Source organism: Protopterus annectens, chromosome 2.part1, assembly GCF_019279795.1.
Source record: "Protopterus annectens isolate FY-2018-M chromosome 2.part1, PAN1.0, whole genome shotgun sequence".
Taxonomy (NCBI): domain Eukaryota; kingdom Metazoa; phylum Chordata; order Ceratodontiformes; family Protopteridae; genus Protopterus; species Protopterus annectens.
Window position 1 is genome coordinate 514,349,895 of NC_056729.1, and position 17,780 is coordinate 514,367,674.

At 43.2% G+C, this 17,780-nt stretch overlaps 1 protein-coding gene across 2 annotated transcripts in view; it reads right to left on the reverse strand.

Annotated features, from left to right (window-relative positions):
• TMEM129 (transmembrane protein 129, E3 ubiquitin ligase) overlaps nucleotides 1-10,630 on the reverse strand; it is a 240,818-nt gene extending 230,188 nt beyond the window's left edge. For both annotated transcript variants that reach the window (XM_044062304.1, XM_044062305.1), the window contains exon 1: nucleotides 10,370-10,630. In XM_044062304.1, the coding sequence (XP_043918239.1) occupies nucleotides 10,370-10,574 (205 nt within the window). In that variant the 5' untranslated portion in view covers nucleotides 10,575-10,630. The remainder of the gene's footprint in view (nucleotides 1-10,369) is intronic.
• Between the last annotated feature and the right edge of the window lie 7,150 nt (nucleotides 10,631-17,780).

Genomic DNA, 17,780 nt, shown 5'->3' on the forward strand with positions numbered 1-17,780 from the left:
TGCAATGTCAGGGGACCAGCAGTCTGCTGGGATAGATATTTTGCATTCTGGGGTTTGCACTGAACCTGTCAGGTTGTATGTTGGCAATATGTGTGTGTGTTTGGTATGTTGTTTGTAATATCTGTGTGATTCGGAGCATATCTGTGAATTCCCAACATGGTTCCTACCATCAGTTAAGTAAGCCTTGTGATTATCCTTAGTGTCCTGTACAATTTGTATCTTCATAGGTCCATGGGTTCATACTAGGCTATCCACCCTAGGGCATTAGTAAGCCAAGCCAGAGTGTGTGTGTCTTTCGCCGCCCCTTGCTATGTGACTATGATGGCCATTTATGATTTTCTTTACTGTGCCTATGTCTGAACGTGACACAGTGAAGACCCCCAGTGTACATGTACGATCATCCATCCACTTCGCAATATTCCTGTTGAGGGGTGTCAGTGAGGGTCTCTGCCTAACATGGATTGGGATCCTGTTTCTGGGTGTGGGGAGCCTCTGGGTTATGTATCTGTCCCTCCAGCACATCCTATTTCATTATGTGTGGAGGATGACATCTGTCACTCTCACAGCTCCAATGGCTTTGATTTCCTGTGGTGGAGCATGTCCATTACTCCTGTGTTGGACATGGCCTTGTACAACAGACATACAATGCCTCTGTGTAGGCAGTCTGTGACTGCATTCAGCTGGGGTGTCTACAGCCAGGCAGCATATGACATATATTTGACACCCTTTATCCTCTTGGTGGGGTACCTTTGAGGTCTTCCTAACCGCTGCAGGTGTCAGGTACGGTACATCCCATATGAGTAATTGTACCAGATTATGGGTCTGATAAGGGAACAGTACAAGGGCACAGTGACCTCTGTTGATGTAGATGTGAACCCTTTCATGATACGGCGTCCAATATACACAGTCTTCCTAGCCACATAGGCATTGTGAGTGTCACATGACACGTTACTGTCGACTTGTGTCCCTAGGTCCCTGATTACTCCTTGCATACATAATGGTTTACCACCTATGTGGTAATTTGTGAGTACCTTGTCTGGTATTTGGTGGGACATTCATACTGTTCAGTGTCTTCAGGATGTCTGGGTGGGGTTCTTGTGTGTGAGAGTGTGGTCTGTCGCATGCTACAGACTGTACAGCAGTTTTGACTACACTTAGGTACACTTGGGTGGTCTCCGCTGCTTCGTGCATTGTCAGTTACCTGGCCGTATGGGTGTCTGTGCTGCATATGGATACTCCCCCTCCTTTGATGTTTTGGTCCAGGTGTTGGTGCCATAATGCATGATATGTGGTATAACATGGTAGTGCTGGTGTGCTATCAGTAGGCTTGCAGCAGGCTTCTGTCACTGCACAGACATCGATGTTCTCCATACTGGGAAGTGCCTCAGGGGCATGCATATTGCAGTTTACACATCTGGCATTGGTCAGCATTACCCTTATGTTTCTTACCACTTATGTTTTCTAGGGTGGTGGGTTAGTCTTTTTGGCCTTGCCTACGTATAGCTCTATGGAGGTGGCAAAGGCCTTATCCAGTATCCAGACACCCAGGGGTAACAGGTGCAAGCCATCCCTGGAACAGCAGCATGGCTTGTCATGCATGACATCTCAAGCAGACAGACATTAGACCCTCTTGGACTGACAGCTGTAACTGTGCCACCTGTTAAAACTGATCATTCTGTGTTTGTACTGTGGCATCATTCTTGGTGAGGGTTGGATGCTGCAAACGGCCAGTGTCATACTGGCCTGGAGTACATACTCAGAGAGCTCATCCATGTCTCTTTTCATGTAGTCCAGGGAGGTACATCTCAGGTCATTCACACCAGCATGGACAATGAGTGCATCATATTTCTGCTTGCTTTGGGGTGACCTGCGTACTTGTGTTATGTGGCAAATTGTGGCAGCCTACAGTCAGCTTACTGTACCCTTTCCCTTGTTCAGTCTGGTGAGTGGGACAGCAGTGTGTCTGCCTATACAGACACCTATTACAACTGTATCAGGCATATTGTTTCTCCTTCTGGCCTGTAACTGTTTGGCACACCAGCTTTGTGTACTATGTGTTGCATGTGCTATGTTTGGAGGTTGTGCTTGCTTGGGATCTGCTTTGGAGGCTTCTGTTGGTGTGGTGTGTTTGTAATTAGGGCCTCCGGGAATGTTTTTCTGTGTTTATGTTCTTGGTTTACAGTTCTGATAGGTCTATGTGGGACTGGGTTTGTGGTGTATGTGGTTACCTTCTCCTCCCGACTAGTTTTGACAGTACTGAGTTGGGGGAGCTCAGCCTCCGGTTTGGATAAATGGTTGCATCTCTCACATATATTTGTATTTATTGGGGGGAGTTGTGGGTTGTCTGTGTACTTGGGGCAGGTGTCACATTGCCTCTGGATTCACAGATTCTACTTGTTGTGGCTGGCCTTAGTGGATTGTATGTGTGGACATATTTTATTGCCATACTACTGATCAGTGATTACTTCCCTTTTTATGTTTTCTCTATCATGTAGTAGCTTCCTCATTCTCTTGCATGGTTTGGTAATGGCTGGAATCCAGCATGCCAGATGCCTGCATGTATGGCATTGTGTCTTGTTGTTATTTGTGATTGCATACTCCAAGCATTCCTGGCTGTGTTCATGGAATGCCTGTATAACATGTTCTGTGTTGGTGTGTCCCATATTCTGCACTTGCACAGGGCCTTTCGTGGATTCCACATCGGTTTGGAGGGGTGCAACCTATGCTTTACACATGTTTTTCACTGTGGTTTTCTGGCCAGGGACTGTGGTCAGGATGTGTATATCCAGTGTGATTACTCTATGGTCTGGTCTTACCAGTGAGGTATACACTTCTCATCTTGTCATCCAGTACACATGTTGCTGATTATCACATCCCGTATGCTTACCCCTCTTGTGGGAGTGGTACATTGTTCCTGGGCATTTTGGTTTATGGATTCTGGGAACTTTTCTCCTACTGTGTTGGTGCTAGTATAATGCTCCCAGTGTATGTATGGGTATTTTCAGTCAAGCAATATAATGTGGTTTGGGGGCTTGATATATTCATGTATTCCAACATAGGCCAGGTGCAGTTCCTAGTATTAGGACAGTAGTCTGCAGCAGGCTATATACTGGGAGGCAGTTTTAGCCATTGGTATTTGACCATGGCTAATCCATGCTGCTTCATGTTGTGGTACCAACATGGGGGTGTGGTTATCCTTGAAATTTATTGCTAGTCACCCTCCTTTTGTAGCTTGTTCCATGTTTTGCGGCTGTACAGCACAGTATGAGGTGTAACCTGGTAGTGTTAGGGTGCTGATATGAGCCTTGACCCAGTTTTCTATTACAGGACTGATATCAACATTCTCCATACTGTGTGCGTTTACACTGCACACATCTTGCTGTTTAGACTTCTGGCATTGGGTAGCATTACATCTAGGTTCCTATCCCTTGTGGTACCTATGAAGGTGGGTTTGTGTTTTGAGACTTACCTATTCAGGGCATGCTGTGGGTACTGACAGCCTTTGCCAGTATCCATGGGGCCTGGACTGATAGGTGCACACCACCCCTAGCAGGTGGTGCATCATGTCATGCTCCGCATGTCTTCCCAGGCTGAAACACATTGGCTCCCCTTTGACTAACTGCATTACTTCAGCCAGTTATTGCAATTGATCATCCCATCGTCATTTTCTGGCTTCATGCTTGATGAGGGTGGATGTTAGTCAGGGTCCTCAGGTGTGCATATAGTACATGGTGTTACATTACTTAACACATGGCATTCATGCCTCAGGTGGTGCTGCAGGGCTGCCTCTGTTGGATGCGCATATTACACTCCCTGTACATGTTTGTGAGCAGGTCATGTCATTTTAGGCATCCCTGTTATTATTTGAGTGAGTCAGAGGGGGTATCATTCCCAGGGTTCCTACTGAGCCAGTGTATGTGCTATGCATTGCCTCTTTGCCAAGGCCAAGGCATACTGGGCATGCCTCCTTCTGCCTACTGGGGCAGGCTCAGGTTGTTCCTCCTCAGAGTCACGCTCTGCCTGTGATGGCCTTGGCAATGGTGGGGGGCTGTTTGGCCCAGCCCTATGCTGGTCCTGCTGCAGCTGTTTTCGCAAGATCATATTATGTAGCATAGCACATACCATGACAATTTGGGTACATGTAGTTGGTGAGTACTGCAAGGCTCCACCAGATGTGTCCAGACACCGGAACTGTGACCTGAGCAGCCCAAACACACGCTCTATTACATTACGTGTTTGTGCGTGTGCCTCATTATGGTGTTCCTGTTCAGGTGTGTGTGCGCGTTTCTGATGGGTGTCATCAGCCACGGCTCCAGTGCATAACCTGCATCCCCCACTAGGTGTCCGTGTGAGATGTCCCCATTGGCAAATGTCTGGTACAGCTGCGTCAAATGCCAGATGTGGGAATTATGGTAGCTCCCAGGGCAGCCAGCACACACATTCATTATTATGCCCTGGGCATCGCACACGACCTGGCAGTTGATGGAGGGGAAGCCCTTGCGGTTAATGTAGGCCCTACCCCGCTCACCGGCTGGTGCTTTGATGCGTATGTTCGTGCAGTCTATTGCACCCACTACCTCAGGGTATTCCGCTATTTGCTGGAAGAGACGCATATTGCTGGCCAATACCTCACGGGCATTGGGGAAATATACATGATCACCGACATGTGCTGACATGGCATCCAGGAACTGGTGCAGTACCCTGGAGGCTGATGCCTGTGATATCCCCATCATATCACCAGTTGGTCTTTGGAAGGTACCTGTTGCTAGTATTCTTAGGCCAACACATACCTTGGTTTCCACTGGGATGGGTTCCCCTCTGTTGGTTCTGTGTGTGAGGCATGGCCTGCACTGCTCAACTATTTGCTGCAGGAGCTCTCTGTCCACTCTATAGCGCTCTACTATCTCCAGCTCATGTAACCCGTGGTTGGTGACCCTGGGCCTGTACACTCTTCTCCGTCTCCTCACTGTGGGTTGTCTGGCACCATCTGCATTGTCACCACCCTCAGCAAGTCGCCTATGTCTCATTATGACAGCTATGGCAGCCTCTAACATTTCTGCTCTGAGTTCAGCTTTTTCAGTTTTCACTTCTAATAGCTTACTCCCGTCTTGCAGTGTCTCTTGAGAGAAACATCCTGCACTGCTGTTTGCAGAGTTTTATGTGCTGGGCTGGGCTACTATTCTGCCTGTGTAATTGCCTGCTTCTAATTGTTTTCACCTGCTAGCTCCAGCAGTATTCCCTGCTAGCTTCCTACTAATTCTGTTGCTTCCTTTTTCCTTTCTGTTTCCTCAGTGGGGAGCGGCGTGCATACCAGCAGAAATGTGCTCACAGTGGCTTACACGCGCACACACATGCTTACACGGTTCAGGATCTGCCTAGTCGGGTTAAAACGCGCGCACACCAGCGCAAACAGTCTTACAAGTCTGCCAACAGGCTCCCACATGCTCAGTCTGCCCTACACATGCGCACACAGTGTTAAACATCTACCAACACGCTCCCACATGCTCAGTCTGCCTTACACGCACGCACACTGCCCTACTCGAGCTTCATGGCGCGCACACTTGCGCATGCACGACCAGCAAGAAACTTAGGTGTAAGTAACAGTGTACACCTTCCATTTCTTGACTTTCCCATGCTTATCTTGAGGCACTCCTCTTTCCCTGATCTGTGTCTGTCATCTGTCATGTTACACTGACCTCCAATGAACTGCATTTCTTTCTACCATCCCCCCCTGTGATGTCACCTATCTCCTACTCTATTCCTCCCCCTTATGTATCTCTTACACTACTCGGACTGTGCTCATTTGCTATGTGACTGTGGGATTCAGTATCCTAACCCTCATTTACATGAGATTGCCTACTAATGCTTAGTTACATGTCTTAGACTCAGCTTCCCCCCTTAGCAACCACTACACGGTGGCCATGTTGTTTTTGGTCTGCTGGTCCCTGCATTGTCATTCCATGTATTGCATAAAACCCACATTTGTGGGTTTATAACCTTCATTTTTATGTTTTATACAGTGCAGCTCGTTTGCGCGGGGCTGCGCTGCGTTTAAACATCGGCGATCCCGCCGAAAAAAAAATATATTTTTTTAATTTTTGCATCGGGTTACCTTGCCAATGGCCACATATTTGGCCGTTGGCATGCTACCTGACACATATGCACCTTTTATTTGGAGCCGACATGGCTCCGTTGTGATTTTTGCAGAAACGTACTCAGTTGTCAACTGAGTACATTTCTGCAGCTAAAACGTCTCTTACACGGGCTGGTTTCTGCTTCGTGGATCGCTAATATACCTCATTTGCATACCTATCGGCTGCAAGTGAGGTATTTAGCATATCCACGCCCAGTCCGTGTAAGAGACGTTTTAGCTGGTCTCTTACACGGAGTTTCGGGCTGTTCCTGGATCGCGAGGCTTGCATGGAGTGTTACACGTCTCTTACACTCCGTGCAAGCCTTCGTGAATCCTGCCCAAGGTCTTGAAGACATTTTAGCTCGTGTAATTAATTTTTGAGGCTGGAGGAAACATTTAAATTTGGGTTATTGATTACGCTAGTAATCATCTACAGAAAGATTGCCTAGTACTTAATGTGACCCTTAGGGTAAGTTACTCTAATTCACCCCCTCTCACTCTCTCCTCCTTAGGGTAAGTTAATCTAATTCACCCCCTCTCACTCTCTCCTACAACACTATTGCAGCCCATCATAAATGCAGTCAACAGGTGGCATGGACAAATAATTGTTGAGGTTTCATCTTGTTTTTCTCGAGTGCAGTACCACAACATTCTACATATTTGCCCTTAAAATTTGGAATATCCTCCTAGTCTCCTTTAGACACTTACCAAATACTGCAAGATTATCTTAAGAGTTAAGGTAATATCTATTTAAATATGCTAATTTTTCCTTCTGCTGACCACTAACTCTACTGGTTTCTCACTGTTACTGTTTCCCTGTATATCATGCTCTGATCAAAATAATGGCTGATAGCTAAACGCACATTATAGAATGAAAGGTCATACAGCAAACACTCAAACCAATAAGAAACATCTATTCAGCCTTCCAACACGAATGATATTTACCTGTCTCTGTTGAAAGATTAAACACCTCAAGTGTGAAACAATCTCTTTACAAAACTGCAGATTGTCACATAAGTACAGCAGATGCAAAAGCTAAAACAGAAAAAGTATAGAAATGAAAACTATTAATTTAAACCGAAAACAACACAAACTGAAACATTTAACAAAAATCCCTGACCATCCACAAAGACACACACTGAAAAATTCAAACCTCAAGTGAAACTACAAATTACTCTCTCTTGATCATAACAGGATTCTTAGTAAAACTGAGTCATATGATATCTTCAATTAAAAACTACCTCCCAATACCACTCAAAACACTCCAAAGAACATGCAATGATTCAAATATACAAAATCCTTGATATGCATCACGATGGGAGGACTACAGAATCCTGAAAGCCCAAAATCCTGAAGACCAAAATCTCGAAAGTTCAAAATACTACAAACTCAAAATACTGAAAACACACAGGATACCAACACTTACTATATTCCGGCACAAGTACATACAGAAACAAATAAAAGACAAACCATATTACTCTTCTCCAAGTCTAAGCAAGGGGGTAACCTCTCTGCACCCCCCACACCCCTGGCTACTTAAATATATCAACTCTAAGATTGCACTTAGTGCAGTGAAGTGCAATCCTGGAGTTGAAATATTTAAATAGCAGGGGATCTGGGGTTGCAGGGGAACTTGCCCCCCTGCATATAGTTGATGGGTAATAGGTTTCTGTATGTACCTGTGCTGAAATATAGTAAGTGTTGGTATCCTGTGTGTTTTCATTGTTTTGAACTTTTGAGATTTTAGTCTCAGGATTTTGGTCTTCAGGATTTTGGGCTTTCAGGAATCTGTAGCGCTCCCATCACAACATACATATACATGCACATACACAAATGCAAAAATCTATATACTTATGTAAACAACAACATCAGTATTATATTCTGCAAAATAATACTTTGCAAAATAAAGATCTTAAGAATGTCAAAATTTCCACTGCAGGAAAAAAGAAAACTATTAAATTTGGAAAAAAATACCCTTGTATCAACATCCCAACTAAAAAAAAAAAAATCAGAGCAACAATTCAACCATCACTTCCAGTGATATTACTGGACTAACGAGCCACAGTCATTTTAAGCCAAGCCATTTCATCCCAATGTAATATCATGAACATGTAATATCATGAACATGCTAGTTAATACCCAAGATTGCATTTATTTAGTGCTGACTGGCCATGTCCAGGAGGGCTCTGGGTGCTATTCCAGGTACTCAATACAGACTTCAAAATGAAAGAATCCAATGAAGTGAGAAGAATTAAAAAAACAAAGATGAGAAATACCAAATATTTACATAAATAGCACCCGTGCACTAACGTTCTACCAGTAACAATTACCTCAATAAAAAAAATAAATTAAAAAAAAAAAAAAAAAAAAAAAAAAACACACAAAATATTTAACAATTAGCAAAATAAACTTCAGTAGGAATAATGCATGTCAAGGGTATATGTAAATATGGGATTTAGCCATAGGTTCATAGGTAGGTACTAGGCTATCGGCCCAAGGGCCTAAGCAAGCCTAGCCAACAAGGTTCCCTGGCTTACGTCACCCAAGAAAGTTGATTTCCTGTGCCCCTGTCAAGCAGAGCCACAGAAGTGATCCCCGGGGTGTATTTCCTATTTCCCATCCAGTCATCAAGATTTTTCTTGAAGAGTGCTAATGAGGAACTTTGCTTGACGTAGATGGGTAGCTTGTTCCAGAGTATAGGAATTCTCTGGGACAGGTATCTATCTCTCCAGCATGCCCTGTTTATTGTGGTGACAAGCTTTAGGTCCCTAGAGCGTGTAGCTCGGAGGGATTGGGATTTGTTTAGGTGTAGCATGTCCAACAGATCTGGGTTTAACATAGCTTTACATGCTAAGCAGAGATCTCCTCAGAGTAGGCGATATGTTACAGAGTACAGCTGGAGTTTTTTTGAGACTTTCCCAGTAAACGAATATAAATAAATAAACAAACAAACATGCAGGCAGCATCTGGAAGCCAGGAGGCATTACCATCTGGCTCCTCAGGCTTTGCCCTTGGAGTAAAACCAGAGCAGGCCTGACTAAATGCCACAATAACAAGTTTGCTACCATGTAATATTCCTCCTATATTCGTATTGACTCACAGACAGACAACCACTGTGATAAGTCTCACTCACCTATTCAAACAGTAAGCAGTAACAACCCAACAGAGTTGGTAGTCCCTGCAGTAGTGAGTAGTAAAGCAGTGCTGAATTAGTACTGTTGTCTCTGATCTGTGATTCATTCCTGACTTCCAGATGTTGTCTGCATGTTTGTTTGTTTATTTATATTCGTTTACTGGGAAAGTCAGACTAGGTATCAAAATAACCCCTTTTCAGCAGATGCCCAAGAAGAAAAGCCCCACATGAAAAGAACATACTTATGAAGGAGAAGCAGGGGGACTGCCCCTAATGCGCTGGCCAGATTATATAAAATTTGTATGAATCCCATCTCTGGTCTCCTCTTAAAACAGGTCAAACGCCTATATTTGCTACTATTCTGTATCAACTTCATTTTACACCTGAACATGTATACAACTTTGTATATTCCTATATTTAGGGGTATGGCATATTCATTCATTGGATTAGGTCTTGTGCTTTATTTAACTGTGTTTTAACAACTTTGTGTTTTTCCTGTCTTCTAGAATGCCACTGGAAAAAGTAGGCTAAAGTTTACTGGTATGAAAGCAAGCCTTCCGTATATTATTTGGCTAGAAATTTAAAACGCCAGTAACACAGCTCAGATACCAAAATAAAAATTAACTGCTTGACTGCCACACCTTACATGTTAATACTGACAAAAGTAAACACGTACTGATAAACCTTTTACTTTTTTTAAATAAGATCTGAAAATAACATCAAAGAATACACAACTACAATCTGTTTTTGAAACTATAACCCATCATTTAGCAAGACAAAATCAGTTATACTACATTATAACTATCATTTACTTGTTATAATACTTATTTTGGCTTTGTTAAAGCAGATGGATCCGAGCTAATATGCAGTAGAAGGCAACAGCAAAAGCATTATTTAAAATCATGGAAATATGAAAAATCGAATAATTCAGGCATATGGGTTGGGACATAAGCTGTTGCATGATCAGGTATAGAAAGACATACCTGGCTCTAGCATAGCTACTACGTTAAGAAAAACAACCACAAGTTAGACTTAATGCACCCACCAAAGAATGCAACCACCCAGCATTCTAGATAAGCTACGATTGTCCCTCCCTCTCTTACCAAGCGGAAGCAGTGAATGGACCCAAAGAGTAGCAGTTGTTCTCTTGAGGTGAAAGTGCACAAAGTCCACGTCTTCGCTGCCCAACCATTCCGACAAAAGATTCTGTACTGTGATCCCTGCCGAATGAAATTCGCTGGGGGTGAGAACGAAGCATACTACAAAAACCAAATAAGCTAACGTAAACGTAACTTCTGGACGTTCCATAATACTACTTGTTAAATGCTCCCTTATGCCACTGTGATAAAAACAACAGCTAGGGATTCTGGGAGATGAAAATCTGACGAAGTCGGGGAGCGGTAAAATTAAATTTTATAACCCAGTAAGCGTTCCTCTCAACAATACTTGATATTACCTTGTTCCTTGTACACTGTTTTTTTTTCCTGGTATAAATCTGAGGACTATAGTGAGTCAGTCATTAACGTAATTAGAGTTTAGTACTTTTTAATGTTCAAAAATACAAAGATATTTTGTTAGCCCATCTAGAGACTGGAGTGACATTTAAACATTCGCCCTTGTTTGGGCCGTTGTCGCCCCATTGTAACTCCGCTGATAATTTGGAAACAATAAGTGGTATTTTCATACAGTTTATATTAAAGTATTGTGTGCATACGTCTTGTCCAGTTAGTGCAAGATGTGGGAACAGTTAACATTAATTTCACACATTTTATTTAATTTTCATATGACCTGTCTTTTTTTTTATAATTTCTTATCAAATACTTGTCCTATCCTGTTGAACGCAACGCGAAGAACCTGTCCTGGAGGTAGGGTTACCACCTGTCCCTCTTTGGGCAGTTGTGTCCTGGGGGAACTAAAAAAATGGTAAATGTCCACAGATTTTAGGACAAAACTATTTCCCATGTTTTCTTTAATAGTTGCATAAACCAGTTATTTTGTATCTGAAACACCTAAATATCATAAGAAATAGCATAAACAACTCAAATGCTACAAGAAGAAGCTTTTATTTTGACAAAAAAAGTCAAGTTTTGTCCTCTGCACTGGCTGTGGGTATGCTCTGTTCTGCAAAATCTGACGGTTTTACAAAAAATGTCCCACTTTGGTCATTCGAAAAGGTGGTAACCCTATACAGACAGTGCCATTGCTCTTTTCGACAGAAAGCAATTTGTCTTACCAGAGATATAAAGGTGAGAGAGCTAGACTTGAGAAACAGAAAACAAGGATAGTTGAGGTTGGAGTACAACAAAAGGCGAGAAGAGAATGAAGTGCAGTACATGCACAAGGAAGATACGGAGGGAGCTGAGCAGTTGAAGAGAGGCGTTACTTGCTAATCTGGTGCAGCACATTTGCAGCTCTAAACAAACCAGGAATGACTCTCGATAGAACCAGGGACAGATCCAGACATAATCAGGGACACTTTTAACATATTAACTATGTTAACCAATGACACTGACAGAATAAGAGAATTTATTTATTTATTTTATTTATTTATTTTACATTTGCTTACCAAGATAGTCCAACTGGATACATGTCAAGACCTTTACTAATAAAGATGCAGACCTGCCAACAGAAAGAGTTGATTCTGACAAACCTAAGGCAAAAGGACAAAGTATTAAAAGTTGGAGACATTAGATTGCTTGTGAAAATTGATTATTCATTGTACGAAGGCAGAAGGGAAACAAATTTATTCCAGTAATCAGGGAATGTCGACAGGCAGGAATGAGATCCAAGATGCTGTATCCAGCTGTCTCCAGAATATTTTTTTCTTGGAGAAATGAAGTCATTAGGAAATGCAGAAGTTTGTCTAACAAAAAAAATGAGCCATCCAGCAGAAAGGGACTCTGTTTCTCATTCTTCTGGTAATAAAGCACACAGAAAGACTTTGCCAGTGAAAGATTCATAGGTTCATAGGAAGGTACTAGGCTATCGGCCCAAGGGTATAAGTAAACCTAGCCAACAAGGTTCCCTGGCTTACACCACCCAAGAAAGTTATTTTCCTGTGCCCCTGTCGAGCAGAGCCACCAAAGTGATCCCCGGGGTGTATTTCCTATTTCCCATCCACTTATCAAGATTTTTCTTAAAGAACGCTAATGAGGAACTTTGCTTGACATAGATGGGTAGGTTGTTTCAGAGTATGGGAAGTCTCTGGCATGTACTGTTTATTGTGGTGACAAGGTTTACGTCCCTAGAGCATGTAGCTTGGAGGGATTGGGATTTCTTTGGGTGTAGCATGTCCAACAGCTCTGGGTTTGACATAGCTTTATATGTTAGGCAGAGATCACCTCGGAGTAGGTGATATGCTATGGAGTAAAGTTGGGGGGTTTTGAGGTGGTCAGTGTAGGGCATCTGTTTGGGGCCAGTAATCCTTTATGAGGTACTTCTGTGGCCTTTCCAGCTGCTGCAGATGTCTTGTGAGGCACATTCCAAAAGGGGCATTGTACTCTATAATGGGTCTAATGAGTGTCGAATAGAGGGGAACAATTATCTTTTTTCCTAGATGAGAGCCCTTTTGTAATGAGGTGTGCCACATAGAAGGATTTCCTGACTACTGTGGTGATGTGATTATCAAAGGAGAGACTACTGTCCACCTGGGTCCCCAGATCTCTTATCACACATTTGGCGTTAATTAGACTGCCGCCTATGTGGTAGTTCATGGGTACAGAGTTTTTACCAAAGGGGATGACAATGCACTTTTTGGCATTGAGCTTCAGGCCATGGCTCTGACACCAGGCATCTGTCTCAGTGAGGCCCTTCTGTAGGATGTCCCCATCATTTGGGGACTCAACTATGGCTCCTTGTTTGCAGTCATCTGTGAACTTCATTAGCCAAAGGCCTTCTGTGTTAGCCTGTACTTCAGAGAAGTAGATACCAAACAGGAGAGGTCCCAGGACTGAACCCTGTGGTACTCCACTTGTCACTGGTTTGAGGTCAGATTTGGAGTCTGCGACTTTTACAGTGTGGGTTCTGTCAGCGAGCCAATTGGCAACCCATCTTGTGATGTAGGGATTTAGTGAGTTTAGCTATAATTCCAGAATGGGGGATGGTGTCGAAAGCCTTGGCAAGGTCAAGATAGGCTGTGTGAACCACCTTACCCTTGTCTACAGCTTTGGTAACTGCCTCAAAGAAGTCAATCAGGTTCAGGAGGCATGATCTGCCTTTCACAAACCCAAATTTGGTGGAGTCCAGAGTTTGGAGGTTACCAATGTCTTTATTTATGAGTTCCATGATGATACGTTCCATGGCCTTACAGACCAGGGCGATAGTTCCCAGGATCAGTGGTGGCTCCCCCTTTGTGGAGTGAGATAACTGTTGCTGTGCACCATTCAGTGGGCACAAAACCTAATGTGAGACTATGATTGAACATGGTGCATAGGTGGGAACCAGTTCGTTCTGAAGTTAGTGTAAAACGCAGCCTGGGATATTGTCCGGTCCCATGGTTGCTGTGTTTTTGGCTTTAGAGAGAGCAGATTTTACCTGTGTAGTTGTGATTACAGGGACTATGCATTCTTCCTGTATAGATATGGGCCCTTTAGGGGGTGGGGTAAAGTTAGCACTGAACTTATCTGCTAGGACATTGGCAATATCAGTTGGTTCTGTAATTTTCATGCCGTTATGCTGTAACTCGGAGCAGATCTTGGTGTTGCCATTGAGATTCTTGACATAGCTATAGAATGCTTTGTGGTTATCCCTAGAATCAGTGGCGATTTTGTTTTCATAGCTAGCTTTCGAGGCTCTTATAAGGGATCTCAGCTTCTTACTGAGGCTGACCAGGGAACTCCTCCACTCATGGGATTTTACTCTCTTTTGCAACAGTTTCTTCCTTCTGTTGTAGAGTTTGTTTATGGCAGGGGACCACCAGATTGGCTTCCTTTTTTTGGAGGATAGCATCTTGGTTCTGTTTGGGATAGCACGATCCATGCACCCGTGTAAGTGCTTATAGAGTGCATCTGTGTAGGATTCAGCAGTCATAACTCTATTGTCCATCTGCATGGGTGCCATGAAGTTCGCCACTTCTGTCTTAAGAAACATGAAGTTGGCTTTGGATACATTTTTTACATTGATTTCCTTAATGGGTGGTGGTGGCGGGATGTGGATATCTAGGGTGATTAGCTTATGGTCGGATCTGACCAACAAGGAGTTGACTTCAGGTGTGGAACACAGGTCACTCATGTTGGTAATGACTAGGTCAAGGATATTATTGCCCCTGGTGGGGGTGTGGATAAGTTGATCCAGAGCATTGGAATTAATGAATTCCAAAAAGAGTTGAGCGAAGGAGTCAGTACATGAGTAGTTTTCCCAGTTAATGGTGGGGTAGTTGAAATTGACCATTATTAGGGTGTTTGGTTGAACCCTAATATTTTTCAGCATATCAAGAAAAGAGGAGTGGGAATCCTGGGGCATGGTGGGGGATCTGTAGCAAGCTCCAATTTGGATTGCAGTTTTGCCCAGAGTTAGTTGCACTTGGATAACCTCGGATGCATTATGCTGAGCAACTAGCCTGGAGGTGTGGACCTCGAATGCATTATGCTGAGCAACTAGCCTGGAGGTGTGGATATCATTAATGAATATGGACATGCCTCTGTCTTTGGTGTTCCTATCCAGGTTTGGTGGCCGAAAAGTGTGGTATGAATTATAGCCTGGTAATGCAGGGGTGCTCTCTGGAGCCTTGAACCAGGTCTCAGTCACTGCACAGATATCGATGTTCTCCATTTTAAGGAGTGCCTCGAGGGAGTGCATTTTGAGGTTTAGACTTCTAGCATTGAGTAGCATTACCCTCAGTTTTTGCTTGCCTGTTCCTGTTATGGTGGTGAATTTGTCATTTGAACCATGCCTAAAAAGGCACTATAGGGGCAGCAAGAGCCCTAGCCAGTATCCGGAATCCCAGGAGTAACAGGTGCAGGTCATCTCTGGCAAAGCATCATGGTCTGTCGACCATATCGTCCCAGACAGATACTGGATCCCCTTAGAATGATACCCGAAGCTTAGCCAATTATTGAAGTAAATTATTTTTTCCTTGTACTGCGGTATCATTCTGGGTGATGGCAGGATGGTACTTAGGGCTAGGGTCATACCTGCCTGGCCTACAAGATCGGAGAGCTCTTCCATGTCTTTTTTCATGTAGTCCAGGGAAGTACATCTCAGGTCATTCACATCAACATGGATAATGACAGAGTCATATTTGTACTTGTTGTGGAGTGACCTGAGTGCATGGGTTATGTGGCAGATCCTGGCACCCGACAGGCAGCTGATAGTAACCTTCTCCTTGTTTAGCCTGGTGAGTGGGACATCAGTGTGCCTGTCTATAGAATCACCTGTGACTAGTGTGTTGGGTATGTTGTTTTGCCTTATGGGCTGTGGTTGAGTGGCACACTGAGTCCATGAGCTATGTGTCATTTGGGTTTTGTTAGGGGGGGTGGAGGTTCTTGGGTTTCTGCTTTGGAGGTCTCTGATGAATAAGCAGATTATTATTGAGAGCCTCCGTGAATGTTTTTGTGTTTATATCTGTGGATTTTGGTAGTGTAGGTTTAGCGGGACTATGTGATGAGTGTGGTGTGGTGCACGTGTTTACCTTCTCCCCTTGACTGTCACGTTCAGTCTTGGTTGGAGACAGCTTTACCTCCAGTTTGGCAAGTTAAGTGCATCTCTCACAGGTTGTGGTGTTGGGTGGAAGGAGGAGAGGGTTGTCTGTGCACATCAGGCAATTTCTACATTGCCTCAAGATGCCCAGATTCATCAGACAGGAGGGAACACTGGGAGATGACCCTTGGACATGCCTGAATAAAAAATTACTTTCCTGTAGACAAGTGAGGAAAGTGAGTATAAGAGCTGCTTTTCTCTAAGCAAGTGAGGAAAGTAAGTACAAAAACTGTTTTCCTTTAGGTAAAGAGGAAGGTTGAGTGCTGTAGTAATTTGTAGCTTATTTAGTGGTAACAAAAAGTTCTGAACAAGTGCTGAGCATGAATAAGCAAATTCAAGTGCTAAAACTAAGAATCTGTACCTGGATCTTGTGGTAGATAGGCTCCATAGTGCTTATCACTGCCACTGATAAACTAGAATGCTTTCCTCCAACACAGAAAGGCTTGGGTGGCTCAGAAGCGTACAAACAGTCCTGGATACAGCAAATCTGTATCTGGACTAGTCTAGTTACAGCAAAGGTGGGAAACAAGCACAAATGCGGGCTTTTAAACCAAAAAGTTGAAAGAGATGGAAAAACTGCCCAAACGGCCAATACACTACAATTTCTGAGCCAGAAACAACTCCTGTGTTAGATAGGCTACCTAGTGCTTACCACTCTCACTGATAAGCTAGAATGCTTCCCTCCAACACAGAAAGGCTTGGTGGGGCTCAGAAGCTTGCAAGCAGTCCTGGATACAGGAAATCTGTATCTGGACTAGACTAGTTACAGGAAAGGTGGGAAACAAGTGCAAACACGGTCTTTTAAACCAAAAAGTTGAAGGAGATGGAAAAACTGCCCAAACAGTCAATAAACTACAATTTCCGAGCCAGAAACCACTCTTGTGGTATATAGGCTACCTAGTGCTTACTACTCCCACTGATAAGCTAGAGTGCTTCCCTCCAACACAGAAAGGCTTGGGGGGCTCAGAAGCTTACAAACAGTCCTGGATACAGCAAATCTGTATCTGGATTAGACTAATTACAGGAAAGGCAGGAAACAAGCTTAGAATTTTTTTTTTTATATATATATTTTTTTGGAAAGTGGAAAGGGAGAAAGAAGAAACAGAAGATAATTCAAAATTAAGGACCTACGTGGCTTGCCCTTCACAAATGTTCTCTCTGTATTAGGTAGAGTGAGCTAGTGACACTAGACTAGAATAGAGCTGGGAAAGAGCTGAACAGATGGGACTAGTAGGACTGTCTGAAGTCAAAATATGATCTCACTGTACTCGGCTGAGTGAGCAAATGAGATAGACCCATGAGGAGTGTTCAAACACAAATTTACAGGAGGGGTGGGGAATTCCAAAGCCACCAAGATTAATACCAAAACAAGAACAGGGAGGGCATAATTGCAGAGACGGAGAGAGACCACAATATTCTATGAAACAATTAAATAGAAAAATAACTACAGAGGGACACAGACACACTATTCAATGAAACAATTAAATAGACAGAAAAATTAAATGCAGTACAATTTTTAGCACTGCAAGTTTGTAATGAACTCAGCTAGTAATGCAGTTGCTTGTAGGTATGTAGCAGAAGCCAAAAAACTCAGGTATTCAGCAGTAATAAATTCAAAGATATGTGACTCACTTATAATTACAGAGAAACCCTCTAGGCTAAGAGTTTAACACTGAATATCAGTGAAGTGAAACACAATAGCCCCCACTAATTTCAGAGACAGTGAGAGACTGCAGTATTCTATGAAATAGTTAAACAGAAAAATAAATAACTACAGAGAGACACAGACACAATATTCAATGAAGCAATTAAATAGAC